The sequence below is a fragment of the Cetorhinus maximus genome, unplaced genomic scaffold (genome assembly GCF_964194155.1).
Source record: "Cetorhinus maximus unplaced genomic scaffold, sCetMax3.hap1.1 HAP1_SCAFFOLD_215, whole genome shotgun sequence".
Taxonomy (NCBI): domain Eukaryota; kingdom Metazoa; phylum Chordata; class Chondrichthyes; order Lamniformes; family Cetorhinidae; genus Cetorhinus; species Cetorhinus maximus.
Window position 1 is genome coordinate 273,640 of NW_027596187.1, and position 24,581 is coordinate 298,220.

Sequence of the window (24,581 nt, forward strand, 5' to 3'; positions counted from 1 at the left end):
GGAGAATAGTGCAGATGAATACGTGGCTTAAGAGTTGGTGCAGGAGGGAGGGTTTTATCACTGGGGCCATTCCTGGGGAAGGTGGGACCTGTACAAGCGGGATGGTCTACATCTGAACCAGAGCGGGACTGACATCCTTGCGGGCGGGTTTGCTAGTGCTGTTGGGAGGAGTTTAAACTAATTTGGCAGGGGGAGGGGACGCAGAATGTTAGCAGAATAGGGACACATCATAATACAGTAAAACAATCAAGTCAGAAGTTGGAGCATTAAGCTTCAAGGGAGTAAGGCAAGGCTGGATGGCCCCTACTTTAATGGCAGGAGTATTACAGGTAAAATGAATCAGTTAAGGGTGAGGATTGACACATGGAATTGTGATACCGTAGCCATTACTGAGACGTGGTTGAGGGAAGGGCAGGATTGGCAGCTCAATATTCTGGGATATAGAATCTTGAGGCAAGACAGGGGAGGGGGTAAAAGAGGAGGAGGTGTTGCATTATTAGTTAAGGAGTCAGTTACTGCAGTGAGGAGAGATGATATCTTGGAGGAGGCATCGAATGAATCTTTGTGGGTAGAGCTTAGGAATAAAAAGGGGCAGCCATATTGTTAGGTGTTTATTATAGAACCCCAGATAGTCAGCAGGAAATTGAGGAGCAAATGTGTGCACAATTTGTGGAGTTGTGTAAAAACAATAACAATAGGGTAATTATATTAGGTGATTTCAACTTTCCCAACATTAACTGGGATGGACATACTGTTAAGAGCTTCGATGAAGTGGATTTCTTGAAATGTGTACAGGAGAACTTTTGAGGTCAATATGTAGAGGGTCCAGAGGAGGTTCACGAGAATGATCCCAGGAATGAAAGGCTTAACATATGAGGAACGTTTGAGGACTCTGGGTCTATACTCGATGGAGTTTAGAAGAATGAGGGGGGATCTGATTGAAACTTACAGAATACTGAAAGGCCTGGATAGAGTGGACGTGGGGAAGATGTTTCCATTAGTAGGAAAGACTAGGACCCGAGGGCACAGCCTCAGAGTAAAGGGAAGACCTTTTAGAACAGAGATGAGAAGAAACTTCTTTAGCCAGAGTGGTGAATCTATGGAATTCATTGCCACAGAAGGCTGTGGATGCCAGGCCATTGAGTGTATTTAAGACCGAGATAGATAGGTTCTTCATTGGTAAGGGGATCAAAGGTTACGGGGAGAAGGGGGGAGAATGGGGTTGAGAAACTTATCAGCCATGATTGAATGGTTGAGCAGACACGATGGGCCGATTGGCCTAATTTCTGCTCCTATGTCTTATGGTCTTATGGGACGGCGCAGCGCTGGACCTAATTCTGGGGAATGAAGCCGGATACGTGGCTGAGGTGATGGTGGGTGAGCATTTTAGTGATAGCGACCAAAACATGGCACAGTTTAAGTTTGTTATGGGCAAAGAAATAGATAAGTTGCAAAAAAATGTTTTGGATTGGGGGAGAGTGAATTTTAGTAAAATAAGGCAGGATCTGGCCAAGGTAGACTGGGAACAGCTACTTGTGGGGAAATCTACAGAGGAACAGTGGGGGGTGTTCAAAAAGGAAATGGGGAGGGTACAGGTTCAACATGTTCCCTCTAGGGTGATAGGAAGGAGTAACAAGCCCAGAGAACCATGGATGACCAGAGAAATTCAGGTTACGATGAGAAGGAAAAGAGAGGCTTTTAGCAGGTACAAGGGAAGCAAATCAGAAGAGGCATTAGTGGAGTACAGAAAGTGCAGGGTGGAGCTTAAGAAAGCAATTAGGAGAGCAAAGAGGGGATATGAGAAATTTCTGGCTGGTAAAAGTAGGGAAAATCCCAAGATATTCTATAAGCATATCAATGTGAAGAGGATAACCAGGGAAAGAGTAGGGCCCATAAGGGACCAAGGGGGCAATCTATGGGTGGAGCCAGAGGACATCGCTAGAGTGTTGAATGAATACTTCACATCCGTCTTCACCCAAGAGAATGAGGATGAAGGTATCGAACTCGGGGAGAGAGACAGCGAGGTTCTTAAGCAAATTGATATAGGGAGTGACAAGGTATTGGAAGTGTTGGCAGGCTTAAAAGTGGACAAATCTCCAGGTCGGGATGATTTGTGTCCCAGACTGCTGAGGGAGGCAAGGGAGGAGATCACATGGGCTCTGACCCAAATTTTTAATTCCTCTCTGGCCACAGGGGAGGTGCCAGAGGACCTGAGAACAGCTAATGTGGTTCCGCTATTTAAGAAGGGTTGTAGAGATAAGCCAGGGAACTACAGACCAGTGAGTCTCACGTCAGTGTTAGGGAAACTATTGGAGAAAATTCTGAATGAGAGAATCTATCTCCACTTGGAGAGGCAAGGTTTGATCAAGGCATAGATTACAAAAGTAGGGAGGTCATGTTGGAGTTGTATAGAACCTTAGTGAGGCCACAGCTGGAGTATTGTGTGCAGTTCTGGTCGCCACATTATAGGAAGGATGTGAGTGCACTGGAGGGGGTGCAGAGGAGATCATAGTCAGCATGGTTTTGTCAGAGGGAGGTCATGCCTAACAAATTTGATTGAATTTTTTGAGTAGGTGACCAGGTGTGTAGTTGAGGGTAGTGCAGTTGATGTAGTTTATATGGATTTCAGCAAAGCCTTTGACAAGGTCCCACATGGCAGACGTATAAAGAAGGCAAACGCACATGGGATACAGAGTAATTTGATAAGGTGGATTCAAAATTGGCTTAGTTGTAGGAGACAGAGGGTGATGACAGAAGGATGCTTTAGTGACTGGAAGCCAGTGTCCAGTGGCGTACCACATGGATTTGTGTTCGATCCCCTATTATTTATCATTTATATAAACGACATAGATGACTATATGGGGGGTAGGATTAGTAAGTTTAAGGATGACACAACGATTGGCTGGGTGGTTAACAGTGAGGTTGAGTGTCTTGAGCTACAGCAAGATGGTCAAATGGGCAGATAAGTAGCAGATGGAATTTAACCCTGAAAAGTGTGAGGTGATATGCTTTGGAAGGAGTAATTTGACAAGGAAGTATTCAATGAATGGCATGACACTAGGAAGCCCTGAGAAACAAAGGGACCTTGGCGTGTGTGTCCATAGATCTCTGAAGGCAGAGGGGCATGTTAGTGGGGTGGTGAAAAAAGCATGTGGGAGACTTGCCTTTATCAATCGAGGCATAGATTACAAAAGTAGGGAGGTCATGTTGGAGTTGTATAGAACCTTAATGAGGCCACAGCTGGAGTACTGTGTGCACTTCTGGTCGCCACATTATAGGAAGGATGTGATTGCACTGGAGGGGGTGCAGAGGAGATTCACCAGGATGTTGCCTGGGATGAAACATTTAAGTTATGAAGAGAGGTTGGATAGACTTGGGTTGTTTTCGTTGGAGCAGAGAAGACTGAGGGGCGACCTGATCGAGGTGTACAAGATTATAGGGGTATGGACAGGGTGGATAGGGAGCAGCTGTTCCCCTTAGTTGAAGCGTCAGTTATAAGGGGGCATAAGTTCAAGGTGAGGGGCAGGAGGTTTAGGGGGGATGTGAGGAAAAACTATTTTACCCAGAGGGTGGTGACGGTCTGGTGCCTGGGAGGGTAGTGGAGGCGGGTTGCCTCACATCCTTTAAAAAGTACCTGGATGAGCACTTGGCACGTCATAACATTTAAGGCTATGGGCCAAGTGCTGGTAAATGGGATTAGGTAGGTAGGTCAGGGGTTTCTCACGTGTCGGTGCAGACTCGATGGGCCAAAGGGCCTCTTCTGCACTGTGATTCTGTGATAGGGAAGGGACTGCATAGGAGGAAAGAGCAAAGCATAGAAATGCAGCTGTTATCGGAGATTCCATAGTTGAGGGGACAGGCAGGCATTTCTGTAACTGTTATTGTGAGCCCGCATGGTGTGCTATCTTTCTGGTGCTAGGGAAACAGGCATCACGACAATGGTGCAGAATATTTTGCAAGTGGAAGGGAGTGAGCCAGAACTTGTGGTATGCGTGAGTATCAATGATATGAAGAGGGCAGGCATAGGGAATGCGTCAATGGTTTGCCACAGGACGATGTTATCTGTCAAGTGCAGTGGCATGATCCACTGCCACTGGCTAGCTAACTGCAAAGCAGAAGCCAAGTGCATAAGTCTCTCCTGCCAGTACACAGCCTCTGCATCACCAGTTGTGCCTCCTCATGGGAACTAGGCACTGTACATACCTAGGCTGAACTGCAATTAATCTTTCCCTCACCCAATCATCCTCAGCCCCGTTTTTCAGCATACTTTCCTTGACCAACCAGGAATTCTCATGTCAGCAGCACACCATTGCATGGTTTTAAATTCCACCTTTGTTGAACTGTCTCTTAAGGCTCCAAGGTTCCAAAGTCTTATCACCTGGGGGAGGGGTGGGGGTGGGCAAGACATTCCAATCCTGTGATTTTTACAGACAGAAACAATTCCTGGAGACAGCCTCGAGGTCTCAGCTTTTTCTGCTGCGAGTATGCTCTTTATTATTCTCTCACGGCCCCGCGACCTTGGCACCTTTTCTATGCTGTGCCCTACTTCTGAGTTTTCCCATTCTATTATGCTGCCAAGACAAGTTCCTAATACAGTTAGATTTTCAAAACAATTCGTATTATGGTTAGTACCCTAATAATCTTACAACATTATCTTCTCCCTACATCAGCTTCAAGAGAAGTGCAGGGAACATCAAACACCACTCTGCGTTGCTTTTGTGGACCAGTAGAAGCTGAGATGAGTGAAAATTGATAGGAAGGTTGTACTGGGAAAGCTGGTTAAGCTCAGAGTGGATAAGTCAAAGGGGACTCGGAGAGAGAGAACAGCCTCTGAGATTACTGGGTGGATGACCCAGGGGTGTCCAGCTGTTGCTCCTCCTCCCTTTGGGTGCCCGAGGGCCCTGGCCCTGGGAAGGACACCTGGAGGGGCGCTGTGGTGCCCTGTTTCCCTCTCGCGTTGCCACTGCAAGAGCTCAGCCATGGCTCCCATGATGGAGTGCTGGTCTGAACACATCTCTGCATTCTAGGGTCTCCATGGCACCTGCCATCCTCCCCATGGAGACCTCCATATGCGCACATGTCACTTTATCAGAGAGCAGGCGGATGCACTCCTCCGACTCGCGAGCCACTCTGTTGAGGGCTTCCAACAGCTCTGTGTGATGTTTCCACACCTTCTGCCAACTCTCCAGGATGAGTTGGAAGGCCAAATCCAGAGGTTCGTCATCTGGCTCAGACTTCACAGATGCGTGTTCTCCAGCCATCCTCCAAGTGCCGGGGAGCTCGGCTGAACCTGCCTCCTCCTGCTGCAGACATGCGTCTATGCAGTGGCCACCAGATTGTGAACCCGAGCCTGCTCTAGATCTACGTCTCACTGAGGTGTGTGTCTCTGTGCTGGTGGAGGGTGTGGATATGCGCTGTGACAGGTCTTCCAGGCTGCCTATTTCCAGCTCTTCAATGGAGGAGGTGTGCTTTTGGCTGGAGTTGAGGACCTGCATGGAGCTCAGGGACTGGCTAGCTGAGGGTGTCAGTCGCTTGGCAGAACTCCCTGTAAACCAAAGTAGAGATAATTCGTGCATTGCAACCCTGTCAAAAACAGGAGAGAGGGATGATGTGGTGCAGGATTCTCACAAGGGTGTTCGCTGCTGATCTCATCATCACCGCAGGCATGGTCCACGTCCTCACCAGTCAGTGCAATGGCAAACTGCTCAAAGTGAGAGGCCTAATGTGGGCCAATCTACCACCGGTCTGGGACCTCTTCCTACTGATGTGAGCAGGCTTCTCCTGCATAGAAACAGTTGGAGAGAGTGTGAGCTGGACACATGGCACTGTGTGGAATGTTTGTGTGGTGAGCAGAGCCATGGATGGGATGAGGACACAAGCTCCAGAGGATATGAGCCTGATGGAGATGTGAGGGTGTGTGAGGTAGTGATGTTGTCCCTTGACGTGTGAGATCCCTGTGGATGTGTGATGGATTTGTGAGTTGAGAGTGATGAGAAGAGTGACTTACCCTGGCGGAACGGATGAGGCCATTCATCCTATAGTGGCACTGGGTGGCTGTCCTCTTTTGCAGGGCGTGATGAAGCGCTGAGATGATGGTGTGGCAGGCAAATGAGAGTCCGCTCACCATCGAAACGGCGTGTTTCCCGGGAATGCATCATTGATGCGGCGGGTTAGGGGTGATACGGCGTGAGAAGCCACCATTGCGGCCGGCAGGTAAAACATCCTTTACCCCACCCGCTACCGCACTTAGTGTAAATTTGGGACGATTTTGCCCCATGCCTCTATTTATAAAGCCAAAAGTTCCATTTGCTTTATTAACCTGTCCTTCCACTTTCAAAGATTTACTGGTATGCACAAAGACATCACCCCCATCCCTCTTTCTTCCTGCATCTACTTTAAGGTAGTACCATTCAGCTTATATCGTCTCTCCTCTTTCTTCCTACCATAGTGTATCACCTCACACTTTCCTGCGCTGGATTTCATCTGCCTTGTGTCTATCCATTTAACCAGCTTGATTACATCCTCTTGAAGTCTGTTATTATCTTCCTCACTGTTTATTACACTTCCCAGTGTCATCAGCAAATTTCAAAATTGTGCCTTGTACCTCCAAGTCCAAGTCATCAATCTATTTATATCAAAACAGTGGTCCTCTTCGGGGACTCCACTGAATATTTCCCTATAAAAAATAGCCATTCACCACGACTCTCCATTTCCCAGCTCATTTTGTATCCATGCTGCTACTGTCACTATTTCCTTTATTGAAAGCCTTTTGAAAGTCCATGTACAGATTAACTACATTGCCCTCATCCATCTACTCTTGCCTAATCAAAAAAACTCTATCAAGTTAGTCAAGCACAATTTGTCCTAACAAATTATTAGTCTGTGGTTGTCCAAGTTGCTGTTAATTTTCTCCCAGATTATTATTTCTAAAAGCTTCTCCACCACTGAAAAATGTAGCTGACAATTTCCCACAAGATCCCACGAAGCGTGGTGAGATAAATGATCAAATAATCTGATTGAGAGGGGAATACTGGGAGAATTCTCCATCTCATCTTCCAGTAGTGCTATAGGACCTTTAAAATGCACTTTAAAAAGATGGGTTAACATTTCATCTGAAAGACGATGCCCTCCAGCAGTGCAGCATTCCCCCGGTACTCCACTGCAAGTGTCACCTAAAATATTGGTGATATAAGTATCTGGAATGGGAACCTCAGACACAGAAGGAAGAGTGCGACTAGCTGAACCAAATGACATTATAGTGTAATTTTACCTTTACGGAATTTGTACAGTGCAGAAGGAGGCCATTTGGCCCATCATGTCTGCACCAGCTCTCCGAATGAGCGATTCACCTAGTTCCATTCACCCGCCTTCTCCCTGTAACCCTGCACATACGTCCTTTTCAGATAACAGTCTAAATCCTTTTTGAATGCCTCGATCGAACCTGCCTCCACCACACTCTCAGGCAGTGCATTCCAAACCCTGACCACTGGCTGCATGAAGAAGTTTTTCCTCATATCGCTATTGCTTCTTTTACTAATTACATCAAACCTGTGCCCTTTCGTTCTCAATCCTTTCCTGAGTGTGAAGAGTTTTGCCCTCTCTGCTCTGTCCAGACCCTTCATGGCTTTGAAACTGCCCAACTGGAATGAGGGGCAGGTGGTGTTTGTGTTGGAAACTTGTTTTACCCACAGTCTGATTTTACTCTCTAATGAAGTCATTTCGAAATCCGACTCAAACCTGCCCCGTTCTGAACAAATGGCTTAGCTCAATATTAACATCAAAAATACTGGAGACCAGCTTCTGCTTGCTTCTGCTAGCTATATCAGCACATGCCAAGAACAACAAAAGATCAAAAAATTTTAAACATGAGTCACACCTAAAACTACTTGCGTTCATGTTTTTCTCTATCTTTTAGGATGCCTCAGGGTTCAATTTTCCTGAGGCAGGCTCCGTCCAGAAAACTGGCCATGTCACTCAGATTAATGTTGTGAGATTCTGCCAACTGCCTGGTTGTGGAAGACCCTAAAATTTCTTTGGCAGATGGGTAGACTCTCAAAACTTTTCATGCCGAAAAATATCTAATTTCCTAAGAACCTGACTAATGTACAGCAATGAAACTATTTAATGTTCTAGCATATTTTTAAGCCAATTTCAGAGGATTCAAGTCAAGTTATTCATAGGTGGAACTCTCTTATTAAAAAAGCATCTTTTTGGCAATAAACCCACCATGTATCAATAAAACAATGCCAGGTTTTAATACCTCAAGGAATACTTATTACTGAAAAGATCTAAAAGGAAATGTTTACGTTCTATTATGCTGCCTGCTAGTGCTGACTGGTAGAATATCTGACCTTTGTGATTGCGCAAAATTAATTTTAACGGAAGCCTAAAGTGCAGCCTTTAAAGTGCAATTTAAAGTGCAACTTCTTGATTGTGTGGAAACTATAACCCAAAGTGTTAAGATATAATATTTCAACCTTCCTGGCTCAATAATGGCATGTTAACGATGCACGCCACTACTAATAAGCAAACTGGCCAGCAAGTACAGGGGAGGAAGATTTACATGAGTTGCAAATCACCAGTACACGCTGGTCGATTTACGCTGTCTACAGTTTGCCTCACACAAATGGCATCTTGCTCTTAGCCTCCCTCTTTTTTTTTGGATTTTGCTGGATTTGCATATTAATTGCCTATTAAAATTAGCAAGAAAGATAGAACTCCCAATTACTATTAAGAACTTTTTAGCGACATGATATTTATGAGAGCAATATAAAACAATTTCACCGTCAAAGAAAGGGAACAATTTAAATTGTTTTGTCTCCTTCGTGCAGGTGGCAAATTTCTGTTAGAGATCTGAAAATTGCAAACTTTAATCTTTTACATTTTTTCCTTTCCTTTCATCTTTTTTTTCCCTCTCTCTTAGTTCAAATCTTTCTTTCCCTCTCTTTATTTCTCTTTCTATACCGGATTTCACTCTCATTCACCCTCCTATTCAACCGTTCCTCATTTCTTTTTCAACCCTTAAATTTCATTGGTTAAGGAGATAACTGACCTGTTGGTCCCACTGTTCATTCAGGTTCCAGTTGCCGAAATGTTGCTGCATTGTTATCAGCTCACAATTCTAGCAAATTACAGTACAACTCATTTTCCAACTTGAAAAGCACTAACGGTGCATGTCCTGAGGCACCTTGCTCCTGCAAAAATACTAAGTTCAATGAAATCAATATCGAAATAGAAAATCTTGGTGCCGCTAGTAAGGGAGTTTTGTGTTGTTGGATGTATCGTCGAAAAAACAAACAGATTAACCGGTCGTTCATCTTGATCTTACTGTGAGAAAACTGGCTGCCATGTTTACCTGCGTTTCCGACATAATTCATTGGCTGTGAAGTAGTTTGCGATGTCCAAAAGACACAAGAGGTGCTGTGGAACTGCTTAATGTATCCTGACCACAGAATCCCACTCTTTCTACAATTTCTCAATATTTTCACTGCTAGTTTCAGGGTTTAGGAACAGGAGACGACCATTCAGCCCCTTGAGCCTGCTCCACATTTCAGTCAGCTCACTGATCTGTGCCCCTACTTCACTGATCCAACTGAAAGGTGATTACACAAAAGGTTAGAAGCTAGTTAAATGGATGCAAAAGGTACATGTGGAATATTGCTATGAACTAAACTGGGAAAATTGAATAATGGGACACAAGGTCAAACTCAGAAATGGTAAATTGAGGACTGATATCAGGAAGTTCTTCACACAGAGAATGATCAACACAGGAAATGAATTCCCTGATAGAGTGGGGAAGGGAAAAAGCGTAGGGTCATTCTGGATAGAAGAACTGAGAATGGTCGAATGGCCTTCCTAAGCAGTAAATCTATTGCAATGTGGGAAAGTGTGAAGTTACCCACTTTGGTAGGAAGAATGGAAAAGCAGAATATTTTTTCGAAGTTGAAAGACAAGTAAATGTTAGTATTCCGAGGGATTTGGTTATTCTTGAACCTGAATTCGGGAAAATTAGCTCACAGGTACAGCAAGCAATTAGGAAGGCAAACAGCAAATGGGACACAATTTCAAAATAAGGAGAGGCCACTTAGGACTGAGATTAGGAGAAATTTCTTAACTCAAATCTTTGAATCTTTGAAATTCTCTACCCCAGAGGTCTGTGGAAGCTCAGTCATTGAGTGTGTTTAAGGTAGAGATTAATAGATTTCTGATTAACAATAACACAAAGCGTTGTGGGGATAGTGTGGGTAAAAGACATCGAAGTGTTCGATCAGCCATGATTGTATTGAATGGCGGAGCAGATTCGACAGGCTGAATGGCTTTCTCCTGTTCCTATGTTCCTATGGCATATTAGAAAATGTTGCAAGGAAATTGGAGTATAATCATAGCAAGACTTCCTTACTGTTATCTCGGGCTTTGGTGAGACTGCACCTGAGAGTACCTGGGAGTAATGTCCCGAGAGCATTACCCTGGTCCAGCGACATTAGCCCTACACACCCACCTCCCCATGTTCTCTCAGCACCATTCTGGAATTGTTCATTCCACTGCACATACAGCACTGTCCCCCAACAAGTGCTCACTTCTCAACCTTATCCACTTTCGAGCAGCTCCCTGCATGCTTCTATCAGGCACCCTGTGCATGCACCCAGCTCCTTATCTGGGCTGCCCCAGCCCTTCACATGAAACCAACCCCTGCCCAAGCAAGAAGCCACACCCCACCCCAGCAATAGCCTGTCAGAGCTTAAATAGTTTTGTTTCAAATTTTCTGACCGTTGAATGTTCGTTCTCAGTGCAGGACAACAGGAAACTAACTGGAGCTGATCGAAACTGAATCTGTGGCTCTTCTGACAGGTAGGAAGCTAAATAATGTGAGGTTTCTGTATAATGACTGTTACAATGGTGAATTAAGTAATTGTTAATTAAATCAGATGGTCATTGTACCCTTAATAATAATCAGAGAGACTATGGCATAGTGGGAATGTCACTGAACTAGCAATCTAGAAGCTGAGGCTAATCCTCTGGAGACACAGATTCAAATCCCACCAGAGCAGGTGTTGGAATTTAAATTAATAAACCTGGAATTAAAAGCTAGTCTCAGTAATGATGACTAGGAAACCATTGTCAATTGCCATAAAAACTCACCCGGTTCACAGATGTCCTTAAGGGAAGGAAATCTGCCTTCCTTGCCTGGCCTATATGTGACCCCAGGCCCATAGCAATGTGGTTGACCCTTAACTGTCCTATGAAATGGTATGGCAAGTCACTCAGATCGAGGGCAATTAGGGATAGGCAACAAACGCTGGCCTTGCCCGTGGTAGCCATATCCCATGAAAGAATAAATTTTAAAAAATCAGAGTCTACCAGGAATAATGTGCAGTGAGTGCCTCCCAGTTTGCCCTGGCTGGATGGCCATCGTTGTATGAAAGCCGTCTCACTGCTGACAGCAGGGACTTGGTAAAATTCAGGGCGTTGGGGGGAGATTGCCTCAGCCTGCGGTCAATAAACAGCAGGAGCACAGAACTCTGGAGCAGATAGCTTTCTGAGTGCTCTCATGTTGTGGCATTTAAATCATTGTAGCAGGAAGACCATGAGGTACCAGGCAAGCAGGCTTTAATTTAAGCCAGGGAAAGAGTTGTGTCTCTCACTGCACTCTGAGTCCACACAAGGATGAGTCCCTCAGTGGTCTGCACTCCTACTATAGACCAGTCCTCACTCACTAGGATGACTAAGGGCTATTCCCCACTTATTCACATGGAGTAGCACTAGTCCTTTTCACTAGACTGCACTAGCACCCTCTCATCCTATCTCTAGTACACACGAACATTAGTATTCTTTCACTGTTCCTCTCTGGTGCTTCCTTGTTGCACTTACACTAAAATTAGAGTTCCACTACATACGAACATATGGATAAGGAGCAGTAGGCCACTCGGCCCCTCGAGCCTGCTCCGCCATTTAATAAGTTGATAGTAACCTGAAACCCTACCTCCAATAACTTATCACCCCCTTATTTACCAAGAATGTATCCGCCTCTGCCTTAAAAATATTCAAAGGCTCCGCTTCCACCACCTTTTCAGGAAGAGAGTTCCAAAGACTCACAAACCTCTGAGAGAAAAAAATTCACCTCATCTCTGTTTTAAATGGACGACCCCTTATTTGTAAACAGTGACCCCTGGTTCTAGATTCTCCCACAAGAGGAAACATTCTCTCCACATCCACCCAGTCAAATCACCTCAGGATCTTACATGTTTCAAACAAATCGCCTCTTACTCTTCTAAACTCCAGTGGATACAAGCCTAACCTGTCCAACCTTTCCTCATAAGACAACCCGCCCATTCCAGGTATTAGTCTGGTAAACTTTCTCTGAACTGCTTCGAGCGCATTTACGCCCTCCCTTCAATAAGGTGACCAATACTGTACACAACACTCCAGATGTGGTCTCACTAGTCCTCTGTATAACTGAAGCATAACCTCACTACTTTTGTATTCAATTCCTCTCGCAATAAATGATAACATTCTATTAGTTTTCTTAATTACCTGCTGTACCTGCATACTAACCTTTTGTGATTCATGCACTAGGACACCCAGATCCCTCTGCATCTCAGAGCTCTGCAGTCTCTCACCATTTAGATAATAAATTTCTCTTTTATTCTTCCTGCCAGAATGGACAATTTCACATTTTCCCACATTATACTCCATCTGCCAGATCTTTGCCCGCTCACTTAACCCATCTATATTTTTTGTAGCCTCCTTATGTCCTCTTCACAAATTACTTTCCTACCTATCTTTGTGTCATCAGCAAATCTGGCATCCATCCCATCCATCCCTTCATCCAACCATTTATATAAATTGTAAACTGTTGAGGTCTCAGCACTGATCCCTATGGCATACCACTTGTTACATCTTCCCAACTTGAAAAAGACCCATTTATGCCTACTCTCTGCTTCCTGTTAACCAGCCAATCTTTTATCCATGTCAGTATGTTATCCTCTACACCATGAGGCTTTATTTCCCACAATAACCTTTGATGTGGCACTTTATCAAATGCCTTCTGGAAACCTAAGTGCAATTCATTCACTGGCTCCCCTTTATCCACAGCACATGTTACTTCCTCAAAGAACTCCAACAAGTTGGTTAAACATGATTTCCCTTTCACAAAGCCATGTTGACTCTGCCTGATTAACCTGAACTTATTCAAGTGCCCTGCTAAAGCTTCTTTAATAATAGCTTTGAACATTTTCCCTATGACAGATGTTAAGCCAACTGGCCTGTTGTTTCCCACTTTCTGACTCCTCCCTTTTTGAATAACGGAGTTACATTTGCTATCTTCCAATCTAATGGGACCTTTCCCGAATCTAGGGAGTTTCGCAAAATTAAAACCAATGCATCAACTATCTCACTAGACACTTCTTTTAAGGCCCCAGAATGAAGTCCATTAGGACCTTGTCAGCCCGCAACTCCAACAATTTACTCAGTACCATTTCTCCGGTGATTGTAATTTTCATGAGTTCCTCCCTCCCTTCCATTTCCTGATTTATAGCTGCTTCTGGGATGTTACTTGTATTCTGTATAGTGAAGATTGATGCAAAATACCTGTTCAATTCATCTGCCATTTCCTTGTTTTCCATTATCAATTCTCCAGACTCACTTTCTGTGGGACTAACACTCATTATGTTAACTCGTTTCTTTTTTAAATATTTATAGAAACTCTTACTATTTGTTCTTGTACTTCTGCCTAGCTTTCTCTCGTACTCTAATTTTTCCCTCCTTATTAATCTTTTAGTCATCCTTTGCTGTTCCTTATATTACATCCAGTCTTCTGGCCTTCCACCTATCTTTGCACAATTATATACTTTTTCTTTAAGTTTGATACTCTCTTTAACCTTTCTAGTTAACCACGGATGGTGAGTCCATCCCTTGGACTTTTTCTTACTCGTTGGAATGTATTTATTCTGCGTATTCTGAAATATCCCCTTAAATGTTTGTCACTGCATCTCTATTGACATCTCCCTTAACCTAATTTGCCAATTCACTTTAGCCAGCTCTGCTTTCATGCCATCATAATTACCCTTACTTAAGTTTAAAAACATAGTCTCGGACTCACTCCTCTCTCCCTCAAACTGAATGTAAAATTCAAGTATATTATGATCACTGCTACCTAGGGGGTGCCTTCACTATGAGATCATTTATTAATCCCCTCTCCTTGTCTAGTGTAGCCTGCTCTCTGGTTGGCTCCAGAACATGCTGTTCTAAGAAACTATCCTGGGAGCATTCTATGAACTTCTCATCTAGGCCACCTTTGCCCATCTGACTTTTCCAGTCTACATGTAGATTAAAATCTCCCATGATTATCACCAAACTTTCTGACAAGCTCCCTTTATTTCTTTGTGCTCCATTCTACTATGTGGTTACTATTAGGGGGCCTTTATACGACTCCTGCAAGCGACTTCTTGTTGTATTCTAACCTATAACTAATGCCCTTTCATTACATGCTCACTAGTAATCTTTAAATTCCCACTCATAGATTCACATCTTGTCCCCTCACTGAACTCTGACTCATTCGGGACTTGGCGTGTGAGAAGGATGACACATCAATTCTTGAGTCAGTTTAAAACAGCCTGCAGGTTCTGGGCTGAGTGTGGATGAGCTGGTTGTAACCACCTCCGTGCAGAAAAAAAATGTTGGTGGGATGTGGATGAGGCTGGCAAGGCCAGCATTTGTTGCCCATCATTAATTGCCCTTTAGAAGGTGATTGTGAACCATCTTCTTGAACCACTGGCGTCCATGTGGTGTAGGAACACCCACAGAAGAACATAAGAAATAGGAGTAGGATTAGACCATGCAGTCTATCTGACCTGCTCTGTCTTTCAATATAATCATGGCTGACCTCTGACTTCATCTCCAGTCTCCCACTCACTCCCCATTTCTCTCGATTCCCCGAGGCCCCAAAAATCTGGCTATCTCAGCCTTAAATATATTCAATGATGGGCCATCCACAACCCTGGAGGGTAGAGAATCCAAAAGCTTCAAACCCCTTTGAAGTGAACAAATTTCTCCTCGTTCGCAGCACTGTTAGGGAGGGAGCTCCAGGACTTTGGCCCAACAACAGGACAGGAATAGTCGATATATTTCTAAGCCAGGACGATGAGTGACTTCGAGGGGAACATTCGGGTGGTGGTGCTCCCATGCGCCTGCTGCCCTTGTTCTTTTATGTGCTAAAGATCCCAGGTTCAAAAGGTGCTCTTGCACAAACTGTACTTTACTGTGGACTGCATAGCAACCCTGAGGCTGAGGCTGAGGCGAGGGCTAGGGTTGGGGGAAGAAGTGGTGGGAACCCGTGGGACCTCGTGTCACACAGACTCTCGGCAGGGAAATCTCTTGCGAGAAGCCCAGGACTCCAGCCAACGGTGGGTTTTCCTGTGCATGTTGTGATGGGCTGAGAATGTCTCCAGGCAGGATCCCATTGCATTCCAATCAGCTGGGTATTCTGCAGAAACTGATTCACCTCCTCAGGGCCTTTACACCATTCACAGTCATCTGCTGCTGGTTCCTAAAAAATAAAGAAAGGGAACGGTCTATAAAAAACCTAAAAGGCAACCTGTGTGTGGAGGGGGAGGATGTTGGTATGGTTCTCAATGAATACTTTGTGTCTGGGTTCACAAAAGAGGGGGGACGATGCCGACATTGTAGGTAAGGAGGAGGAGGAGTGTGAAATGCTGGATGTGATAAACATAGGGAGAGAGGGAGGATTAATGCAACTGGCATCTTTGAAAGTGGATAAGTCACCATGGCCAGATGAAATGTAGCCCAGGCTGTTAAAAAAGTCAGAGAGGAAATTGCGGAGGGTCTGGTCATCATTTTCAAATCCTCACAGGATACAGGTGTGGTCCAATCTCTCCTCATACAACAATACTGCTATTCCAGGAATCAGCTGGTGAACCTTCGCTGCACTCCCTCTATCTTCATCTCTATCTCTCTCATCAACCAGGGCGCTCCGGATTTATTTGTCCTACCTTTCCCCCTCAAAGTAATATACCTCTACATTTGCCTGCAATACTTTTAATTTGAAGGTGGCCCATTGTTTAGCCACCGTCTTTTCTACCAACATTTGATTCCAACTCACTCGACTCAGATGCATCTCATCCCATCGAAGTTGGCTTTCCCCCAATTTATATCCCCTCCTGTAAATTGTTCCTTGTCCTTTTCCATGGTCAACCTAAAACTTCTAATACAATGGTCACTGTCCCCTAAATACTGTCTCACTGATATTTCATCCATTTGGGCCATCTCATTCCCCAGAATCAGGTCCAACAGTGCCTGACCTCTTGTTGGACCGGAAACATACTGCTGCAGGAAATTATCTTGAATGTACTCCAGGAACTCTCGCCCCTCTTGTCCCCCCATTATAATTACTCTATAATTTTTTCACCTCTCTGTAAGTTCTTTGCAAATTTATTTCTCTACATCCATTCCACTAGTTGGTGGTCTTTATACCACATCAATCAATGTTATTGCACCTTTTTCATTCCTTACCTCTAGCCAGAGAGATTCCATCCTTGATCCCTCTCTCTCCAGGACTGTAATGCTATCTTTAATCAATACTGCCACTCCCTCACCCACTTTTCTTCCTTTCCTGTCTCTCCTAAACACCTTGTAGCCAGCAATATTTAACACCCAGTCCTGCCCTTCTTTGAGCCAGGTCTCTGTTATAGCAATAATATCATAACACCATTTGCCAACCTGTGCCTGTAGTTCACCAATTGTATTAATGACACTCCATGTATTCACATACATGCACATTAACCCTGATTTAGGCTTTTTTACTTTCCCCTCATTCTGGCCCCATCTAATGCCTTACTGTTAACAATTGATCACAACTCCTTTCCCGTGAGTTATCCGGTTTTTTCTGCATCCTCCTATCCTCTCAATTCTACTCAGGCACCGCACTCAAATGCCCATTCCTCATGTCAGCCCATATGTGATGGTCATTCTCCTCTTCCTTCTCAAGGGATACTGGATGCAACCGTAATTCCCCAAGAATCTCCATCACTGGGATCATTCCCCACTTACCAAGTGGGGCTTGACCCTGAGAAGCCTGTGCTCTATGTAGTTCAGTTACTCAGTGGAAGGTGGCTTTCTCTTGCTGACTCAAGCCTTCAGAGAACATTGGGTGTGGTCAAACTGGTGCTCTGGGCGTTGCAGAACATCCCTGGCTTATCTGAACCACACATATACAGTGTTCAAGGGCGATCAGGGACCAGGGCTGTTTATTGACAACACTGCTCAGTTCAGCTAGTTCATCCTGTCAGATTGAGACTGACTGGACTCACATCAACTAGAGTTAGGTGAACTGGATTTAGACAAACGGTAGTTAGAAAGACCAGAAGCAGACAGAGTTGGGTACTCAGGGTTATATTATTTTGAGTTAGAGAAACTGGAGTTTGACAAACCGCAGAATTTGATAAAGGGAAGTGGGATGAATTGCAGTTTAAGTAACTGGAGTTAGACAAATCTTTATTATTTGATTATTCTCATCCTGTCTTCTATTCTATCCATTCATTGTACTGCACATGGGTCCATTCCTAGCTTACTGTACCAGGCCTCTCTCTCTCTCTCTCTCCCCCTGGGTTCCAGCACGCGGCCTCTCTCTCCCTGGGTCACAGCACCCAGCCTCCCTCTCTCTCTCTCCCTGGGCTCCTGCACCAAGCCCCTCTCTCTCTCCCTGGGTTCCTGCACCCAGCCTCTCTCTCTCTCTCTCTCTCCCTGGGTTCCTGCACCCGGCCTCTCTCTCTCTCTCTCCCTGGGTTCCTGCACCCAGCCTCTCTCTCTCTCTCTCCCTGGGTTCCTGCACCAAGCCCCTCTCTCTCTCCCTGGGTTCCTGCACCCGGCCTCTCTCTCTCTCCCTGGGTTCCTGCACCCAGCCTCTCTCTCTCTCTCTCCCTGGGTTCCTGCACCAAGCCCCTCTCTCTCCCCCTGGGTTCCTGCACCCAGCCTCTCTCTCTCTCTCCCTGGGCTCCTGCACCCAGCCTCTCTCTCTCTCTCCCCTGTGTTCCTGCACCCAGCCTCTCTCTCTCTCTCCCCCTGTGTTCCTGCACCCAGCCTCTCTCTCTCTCTCTCCCTGGGTTCCTGCCCAGCCTCTCTCTCTCTCTCTCCCTGGGTTCCTGCACCCAGCCTCTCTCTCTCTCTCTCTCCCTGGGTTACTGCACCCAGCCTCTCTCTCTCTCTCCCTGGGTTCCTGCACCCAGCCTCTCTCTCTCTCTCTCCCTGGGTTCCTGCACCCAGCCTCTGTCTCTCTCTCTCTCTCCCTGGGCTCCTGCACCCAGCCTCTCTCTCTCTCTCCCCCTGTGTTCCTGCACCCAGCCTCTCTCTCTCTCTCCCCCTGTGTTCTTGCACCCAGCCTCTCTCTCTCTCTCTCCCTGGGTTCCTGCCCAGCCTCTCTCTCTCTCTCTCTCCCTGGGTTCCTGCACCCAGCCTCTCTCTCTCTCTCTCTCCCTGGGTTACTGCACCCAGCCTCTCTCTCTCTCTCCCTGGGTTCCTGCACCCAGCCTCTCTCTCTCTCTCTCCCTGGGTTCCTGCACCCAGCCTCTCTCTCTCTCTCTCTCTCCCTGGGCTCCTGCACCCAGCCTCTCTCTCTCTCTCCCCCTGTGTTCCTGCACCCGGCCTCTCTCTCTCTCCCCCTGGGTTCCTGCCCAGCCTCTCTCTCTCTCTCCCCCTGTGTTCCTGCACCCAGCCCCTCTCTCTCTCTCTCCCTGGGTTCCTGCCCAGCCTCTCTCTCTCTCTCTCCCTGGGTTCCTGCACCCAGCCTCTCTCTCTCTCTCTCTCTCCCTGGGTTACTGCACCCAGCCTCTCTCTCTCTCTCTCTCTCTCCCTGGGTTCCTGCCCAGCCTCTCTCTCTCTCTCTCCCTGGGTTCCTGCACCCAGCCTCTCTCTCTCTCTCTCCCTGGGTTCCTGCACCCGGTCTCTCTCTCTCTCTCTCCCTGGGTTCCTGCACCCAGCCTCTCTCTCTCTCTCTCCCTGGGTTCCTGCACCCGGTCTCTCTCTCTCTCTCTCCCTGGGTTCCTGCCCAGCCTCTCTCTCTCTCTCTCCCTGGGTTCCTGCACCCGGCCTCTCTCTCTCTCTCTCTCTCCCTGGGTTACTGCACCCAGCCTCTCTCTCTCTCTCTCCCTGGGTTCCTGCCCAGCCTCTCTCTCTCTCTCTCCCTGGGTTCCTGCACCCAGCCTCTCTCTCTCTCTCTCCCTGGGTTCCTGCACCCGGTCTCTCTCTCTCTCTCTCCCTGGGTTCCTGCACCCAGCCTCTCTCTCTCTCCCTGTGTTCCTGCACCCAGCCTCTCTCTCTCTCTCTCTCCCCCTGGGTTCCTGCACCCGGCCTCTCTCTCTCTCTCTCTCTCTCCCTGTGTTCCTGCACCCAGCCTCTCTCTCTCTCTCTCTCCCCCTGGGTTCCTGCACCCAGCCTCTCTCTCTCTCTCTCCCTGGGTTCCTGCACCCGGTCTCTCTCTCTCTCTCTCCCTGGGTTCCTGCACCCAGCCTCTCTCTCTCTCTCTCCCCGTGGGTTCCTGCACCCAGCCTCTCTCTCTCTCTCTCCCCCTGGGTTCCTGCACCCAGCCTCTCTCTCTCTCTCTCTCTCCCTGTGTTCCTGCACCCAGCCTCTCTCTCTCTCTCCCTGGGTTCCTGCACCCGGCCTCTCTCTCTCTCCCTGGGTTCCTGCACCCAGCCTCTCTCTCTCTCTCCCTGGGTTCCTGCACCCGGCCTCTCTCTCTCCCCCTGGGTTCCTGCACCCAGCCTCTCTCTCTCTCTCCCTGGGTTCCTGCACCCGGCCTCTCTCTCTCTCCCCCTGGGTTCCTGCACCCGGCCTCTCTCTCTCTCTCTCCCCCTGGGTTCCTGCACCCAGCCTCTCTCTCTCTCTCCCCCTGTGTTCCTGCACCCAGCCTCCCTCTCTCTCCCCCTGGGTTCCTGTACCCAGCCTCTCTCTCTCTCTCTCCCCCTGTGTTCCTGCACCCAGCCTCCCTCTCTCTCCCCCTGGGTTCCTGTACCCGGCCTCTCTCTCTCTCTCTCCCCCTGGGTTCCTGCACCCAGCCTCTCTCTTTCTCTCCCCCTGTGTTCCTGCACCCAGCCTCTCTCTCTCTCTCTCCCTGGCTTCCTGCACCCGGCCTCTCTCTCTCTCTCTCCCCCTGGGTTCCTGTACCCGGCCTCTCTCTCTCTCTCTCCCCCTGGGTTCCTGCACCCAGCCTCTCTCTCTCTCTCTCTCTCCCTGTGTTCCTGCACCCAGCCTCTCTCTCTCTCTCTCCCTGTGTTCCTGTACCCGGCCTCTCTCTCTCTCTCCCTGGGTTCCTGTACCCAGCCTCTCTCTCTCTCTCTCCCTGGGTTCCTGCACCCAGTCTCTCTCTCTCTCCCTGGGTTCCTGCACCCAGCCTCTCTCTCTCTCTCTCTCCCTGGGCTCCTGCACCCGGCCTCTCTCTCTCTCTCCCCCTGGGTTCCTGCACCCGGCCCCTCTCTCTCTCTCTCTCTCCCTGGGTTCCTGCACCCGGCCCCTCTCTCTCTCTCTCTCTCCCTGGGTTCCTGCACCCAGCCTCTCTCTCTCTCTCTCCCTGGGTTCCTGCACCCAGTCTCTCTCTCTCTCCCTGGGTTCCTGCACCCAGCCTCTCTCTCTCTCTCTCCCCCTGGGTTCCTGCACCCGGCCTCTCTCTCTCTCTCTCCCTGGGTTCCTGCACCCGGCCTCTCTCTCTCTCTGCCCCTGGGTTCCTGCACCCAGCCTCTCTCTCTCTCTCTCCCCCTGTGTTCCTGCACCTGGCCTCTCTCTCTCTCTCTCCCTGTGTTCCTGCACCCGGCCTCTCTCTCTCTCTCTCCCTGGGTTCCTGCACCAAGCCCCTCTCTCTCTCCCTGGGGTTTTTCACTTGGCCTTTCTCTCTCTCCCCCTGTGTTCCTGCACCCAGCGTCTCTCTCTCTCTCTCCCCCTGTGCTCCTGCACCCGGCCTCTCTCTCTCTCTCCCTGGGTTACTGCACCCAGCCTCTCTCTCCCTGGGTTCCTGCACCCGGCCTCTCTCTCTCTCTCTCTCTCTCCCTGGGTTCCTGCACCCAGCCTCTCTCTCTCTCTCTCTCTCTCCCTGGGTTCCTGCACCCGGCCTCTCTCTCTCTCTCTCCCTGGGTTACTGCACCCAGCCTCTCTCTCCCTAGGTTCCTGCACCCAGCCTCTCTCTCTCTCTCTCTCCCTGGGTTCCTGCACCCGGCCTCTCTCTCTCTCTCCCTGGATTACTGCACCCAGCCTCTCTCTCCCTGGGTTCCTGCACCAAGCCTCCCTCTCTCACTCTCCCTGGGTTCCTGCACCAAACCCCTCTCTCTCTCCCTGGGGTCTTTCTTTGGCCTCTCTCTCTCTCCCTGGGTTACTGCACCCAGCCTCTCTCTCCCTGGGTTCCTGCACCCGGCCTCTCTCTCTCTCTCTCTCCCTGGGTTCCTGCACCAAGCCTCTCTCTCTCTCTCTCTCTCTCCCTGGGTTCCTGCACCCGGCCTCTCTCTCTCTCTCTCTCTCTCCCTGGGTTCCTGCACCCAGCCTCTCTCTCTCTCTCTCCCTGGGTTCCTGCACCCAGCCTCTCTCTCTCTCTCTCTCTCCCTGGGTTCCTGCACCCAGCCTCTCTCTCTCTCTCTCTCTCTCCCTGGGTTCCTGCACCAAACCCCTCTCTCTCTCCCTGGGGTCTTTCTTTGGCCTCTCTCTCTCTCCCTGGGTTACTGCACCCGGCCTCTCTCTCTCTCCCCCTGGGTTCCTGCACCCAGCCTCTCTCTCCCTCTCTCCCTGGGTTCCTGCACCCGGCCTCTCTCTCTCTCCCCCTGGGTTCCTGCACCCAGCCTCTCTCTCTCTCTCCCCCTGGGTTCCTGCACCCAGCCTCTCTCTCTCTCTCTCCCTGGGTTCCTGCACCCAGCCTCTCTCTCTCTCTCTCTCTCTCCCTGGGTTCCTGCACCCAGCCTCTCTCTCTCTCTCTTTCCCTGGGTTCCTGCACCCAGCCTCTCTCTCTCTCTCTCTCTCTCCCTGGGTTCCTGCACCCAGCCTCTCTCTCTCTCTCTCTCTCTCCCTGGGTTCCTGCACCCAGCCTCTCTCTCTCTCTCTCTCCCTGGGTTCCTGCACCCAGCCTCTCTCTCTCTCTCTCTCTCCCTGGGTTCCTGCACCCAGCCTCTCTCTCTCTCTCTCCCTGTGTTCCTGCACCCGGCCTCTCTCTCTCTCTCTCCCTGGGTTCCTGCACCCGGCCTCTCTCTCTCTCTCTTCCTGGGTTCCTGCACCCAGCCTCTCTCTCTCTCTCTCTCCCTGTGTTCCTGCACCCAGCCTCTCTCTCTCTCTCTCTCTCTCCCTGGGTTCCTGCACCCAGCCTCTCTCTCTCTCTCTCTCTCCCTGGGTTCCTGCACCCAGCCTCTCTCTCTCTCTCTCCCTGGGTTCCTGCACCCGGCCTCTCTCTCTCTCTCCCCCTGGGTTCCTGCACCCAGCCTCTCTCTCTCTCTCCCTGGGTTCCTGCACCCAGCCTCTCTCTCTCTCTCTCTCTCTCTCCCTGGGTTCCTGCACCAAGCCTCCCTCTCTCACTCTCCCTGGGTTCCCGCACCAAACCCCTCTCTCTCTCCCTGGGGTCTTTCTTTGGCCTCTCTCTCTCTCCCTGGGTTCCTGCACCTGGCCTCTCTCTCCCTCTCTCCCTGGGTTCCTGCACCAAACCCCTCTCTCTCTCCCTGGGGTCTTTCACTTGGCCTTTCTCTCTCACTCCCTGGGTTACTGCACCCGGCCTCTCTCTCTCTCTCTCCCTGGCTTCCTGCACCCGGCCTCCCTCTCTCTCCATGTGTTCCTACACCTGACCTCTCTCCCTTGGGTTTCTGGGCAAACAAATTGTTCCAAATATACCTGACACTTTTTCCTTTACAGAGCAAAACTGAAAATGGGGATCTTCTTGCACAGTTGCCCATTTCTGTTGCGAGTCCCTCGTGTCTTTCTCCAGAAAGCAGGTTTATCTCTCGGCATCTATGCTCAGCGTTGCCCTGTGGCTTCCCGCAGCCTGGCGACCACTGCTGTCAACTTGCAATGGGTAAAGGAGAAGGACCCATCTGGTAAGGACGATCATACTGTTGTGGGGGGTTTTGATGATACGGTGATCTTTTTACAGGGAATTCCTAACCTGTCTGATTGATTCATCCATAAAAGCTCTCAAGGTTGTTATAGCACAGTAGATACCAACTCCAACTCCCTCTACACTGTCCCCATGAAACACTCCCAGGACAGGTACAGCATGGGGTTAGATACAGAGTAAAGCTCCCTCTACACTGTCCCCATCAAACACTCCCAGGACAGGTACAGCACGGGGTTAGATACAGAGCAAAGCTCCCTCTACACTGTCCCCATCAAACGCTCCCAGGACAGGTACAGCACGGTGTTAGATTCAGAGTAAAGCTCCCTCCACACTGTCCCCATCAAACACTCCCAGGGCAGATACAGCACGGGGTCAGAAACAGAGTAAAGCTCCCTCCACACTGTCCCCATCAAACACTCCCAGGACAGGTACAGCACGGGGTTAGATACAGAGTAAAGCACCCTCTACACAGTCCGCATCAAACACTCCCACGACAGTCACAGCACGGGGTTAGATACAGAGTAAAGCTCCCTCTACACTGTCCCCATCAAACACTCCCAGGACAGGGACAGCACGGGGTTAGATACAGAGTAAAGCTCCCTCTACATTGTCCCCATCAAACACTCCCAGGACAGGTACAGCAAGGGGTTAGACACAGAGTAAAGCTCCCTCTACACTGTCCCCATCAAACACTCCCAGGGCAGGTAGAGCATTGGGTTAGATAAAGAGTAAAGCTCCCTCTACACCGCCCCCATCAAACACTCCCAGGACAGGTACAGCACGGGGATAGATACAGAGTAAAGGTCCCTCTACACCACTCCCCTCAAACACTCCCAGGGCAGGTACAGCATGGGATTAGATGCAGAGCAAAGCTCCCTCTACACTGTCCCCATCAAACTCTCCCAGGACAGTTACAGCACGGGGTTAGATACAACGTAAAGCTCTTTCTACACTGTCCCAACAAACACTCCCAGGGCAGGTACAGCATGGGGTTAGATACAGAGTAAAGCTTACTCTACACTATCCCCATCAAACACTCCCAGGACAGGTACAGCACGGTGTTAGATACAGAGTAAAGCTCCCTCTGCACCATCCCCATCAAACACTCCCAGGACAGGTACAGCACGGTGTTAGATACAGAGTAAATCTTCCTCTACACTGTCCCCATCAAACACTCCCAGGACAGTTACAGCACGGGGTTAGATGCAGAGTAAAGCTCCCTCTACACTGTCCCCATCAAACACTCCCAGGACAGGTACAGCATAGGGTTAGATACAGAGTAAAGCTTACTCTGCACTGTCCCCATCAAACACTCCCAGGACAGGTACAGCATAGGGTTAGATACAGAGTAAAGCTTACTCTGCACTGTCCCCATCAAACACTCCCAGGACAGGTACAGCACGGTGTTAGATACAGAGTTAAGCTCCCTCTGCACCATCCCCATCAAACACTCCCAGGACAGGTACTGCATGGGGTTAGATACAGAGTAAAGCTC

General features: G+C 48.7%; 1 protein-coding gene across 2 annotated transcripts in view; it reads left to right on the top strand.

Annotated features, from left to right (window-relative positions):
• Positions 1-10,708: 10,708 nt before the first annotated feature.
• The window catches only part of LOC144673042 (5-aminolevulinate synthase, erythroid-specific, mitochondrial-like), a 39,718-nt gene continuing 25,845 nt past the window's right edge, over positions 10,709-24,581 (top strand). Inside the window, exons 1-2 of one of the 2 annotated variants that reach the window (XM_078535038.1) lie at positions 10,709-10,848; positions 22,885-23,066. In XM_078535038.1, coding sequence (XP_078391164.1) covers positions 22,898-23,066 — 169 coding nt within the window. In that variant the 5' untranslated portion in view covers positions 10,709-10,848; positions 22,885-22,897. The remainder of the gene's footprint in view (positions 10,849-22,884; positions 23,067-24,581) is intronic. The other variant, XM_078535039.1, reaches the window with a different exon arrangement.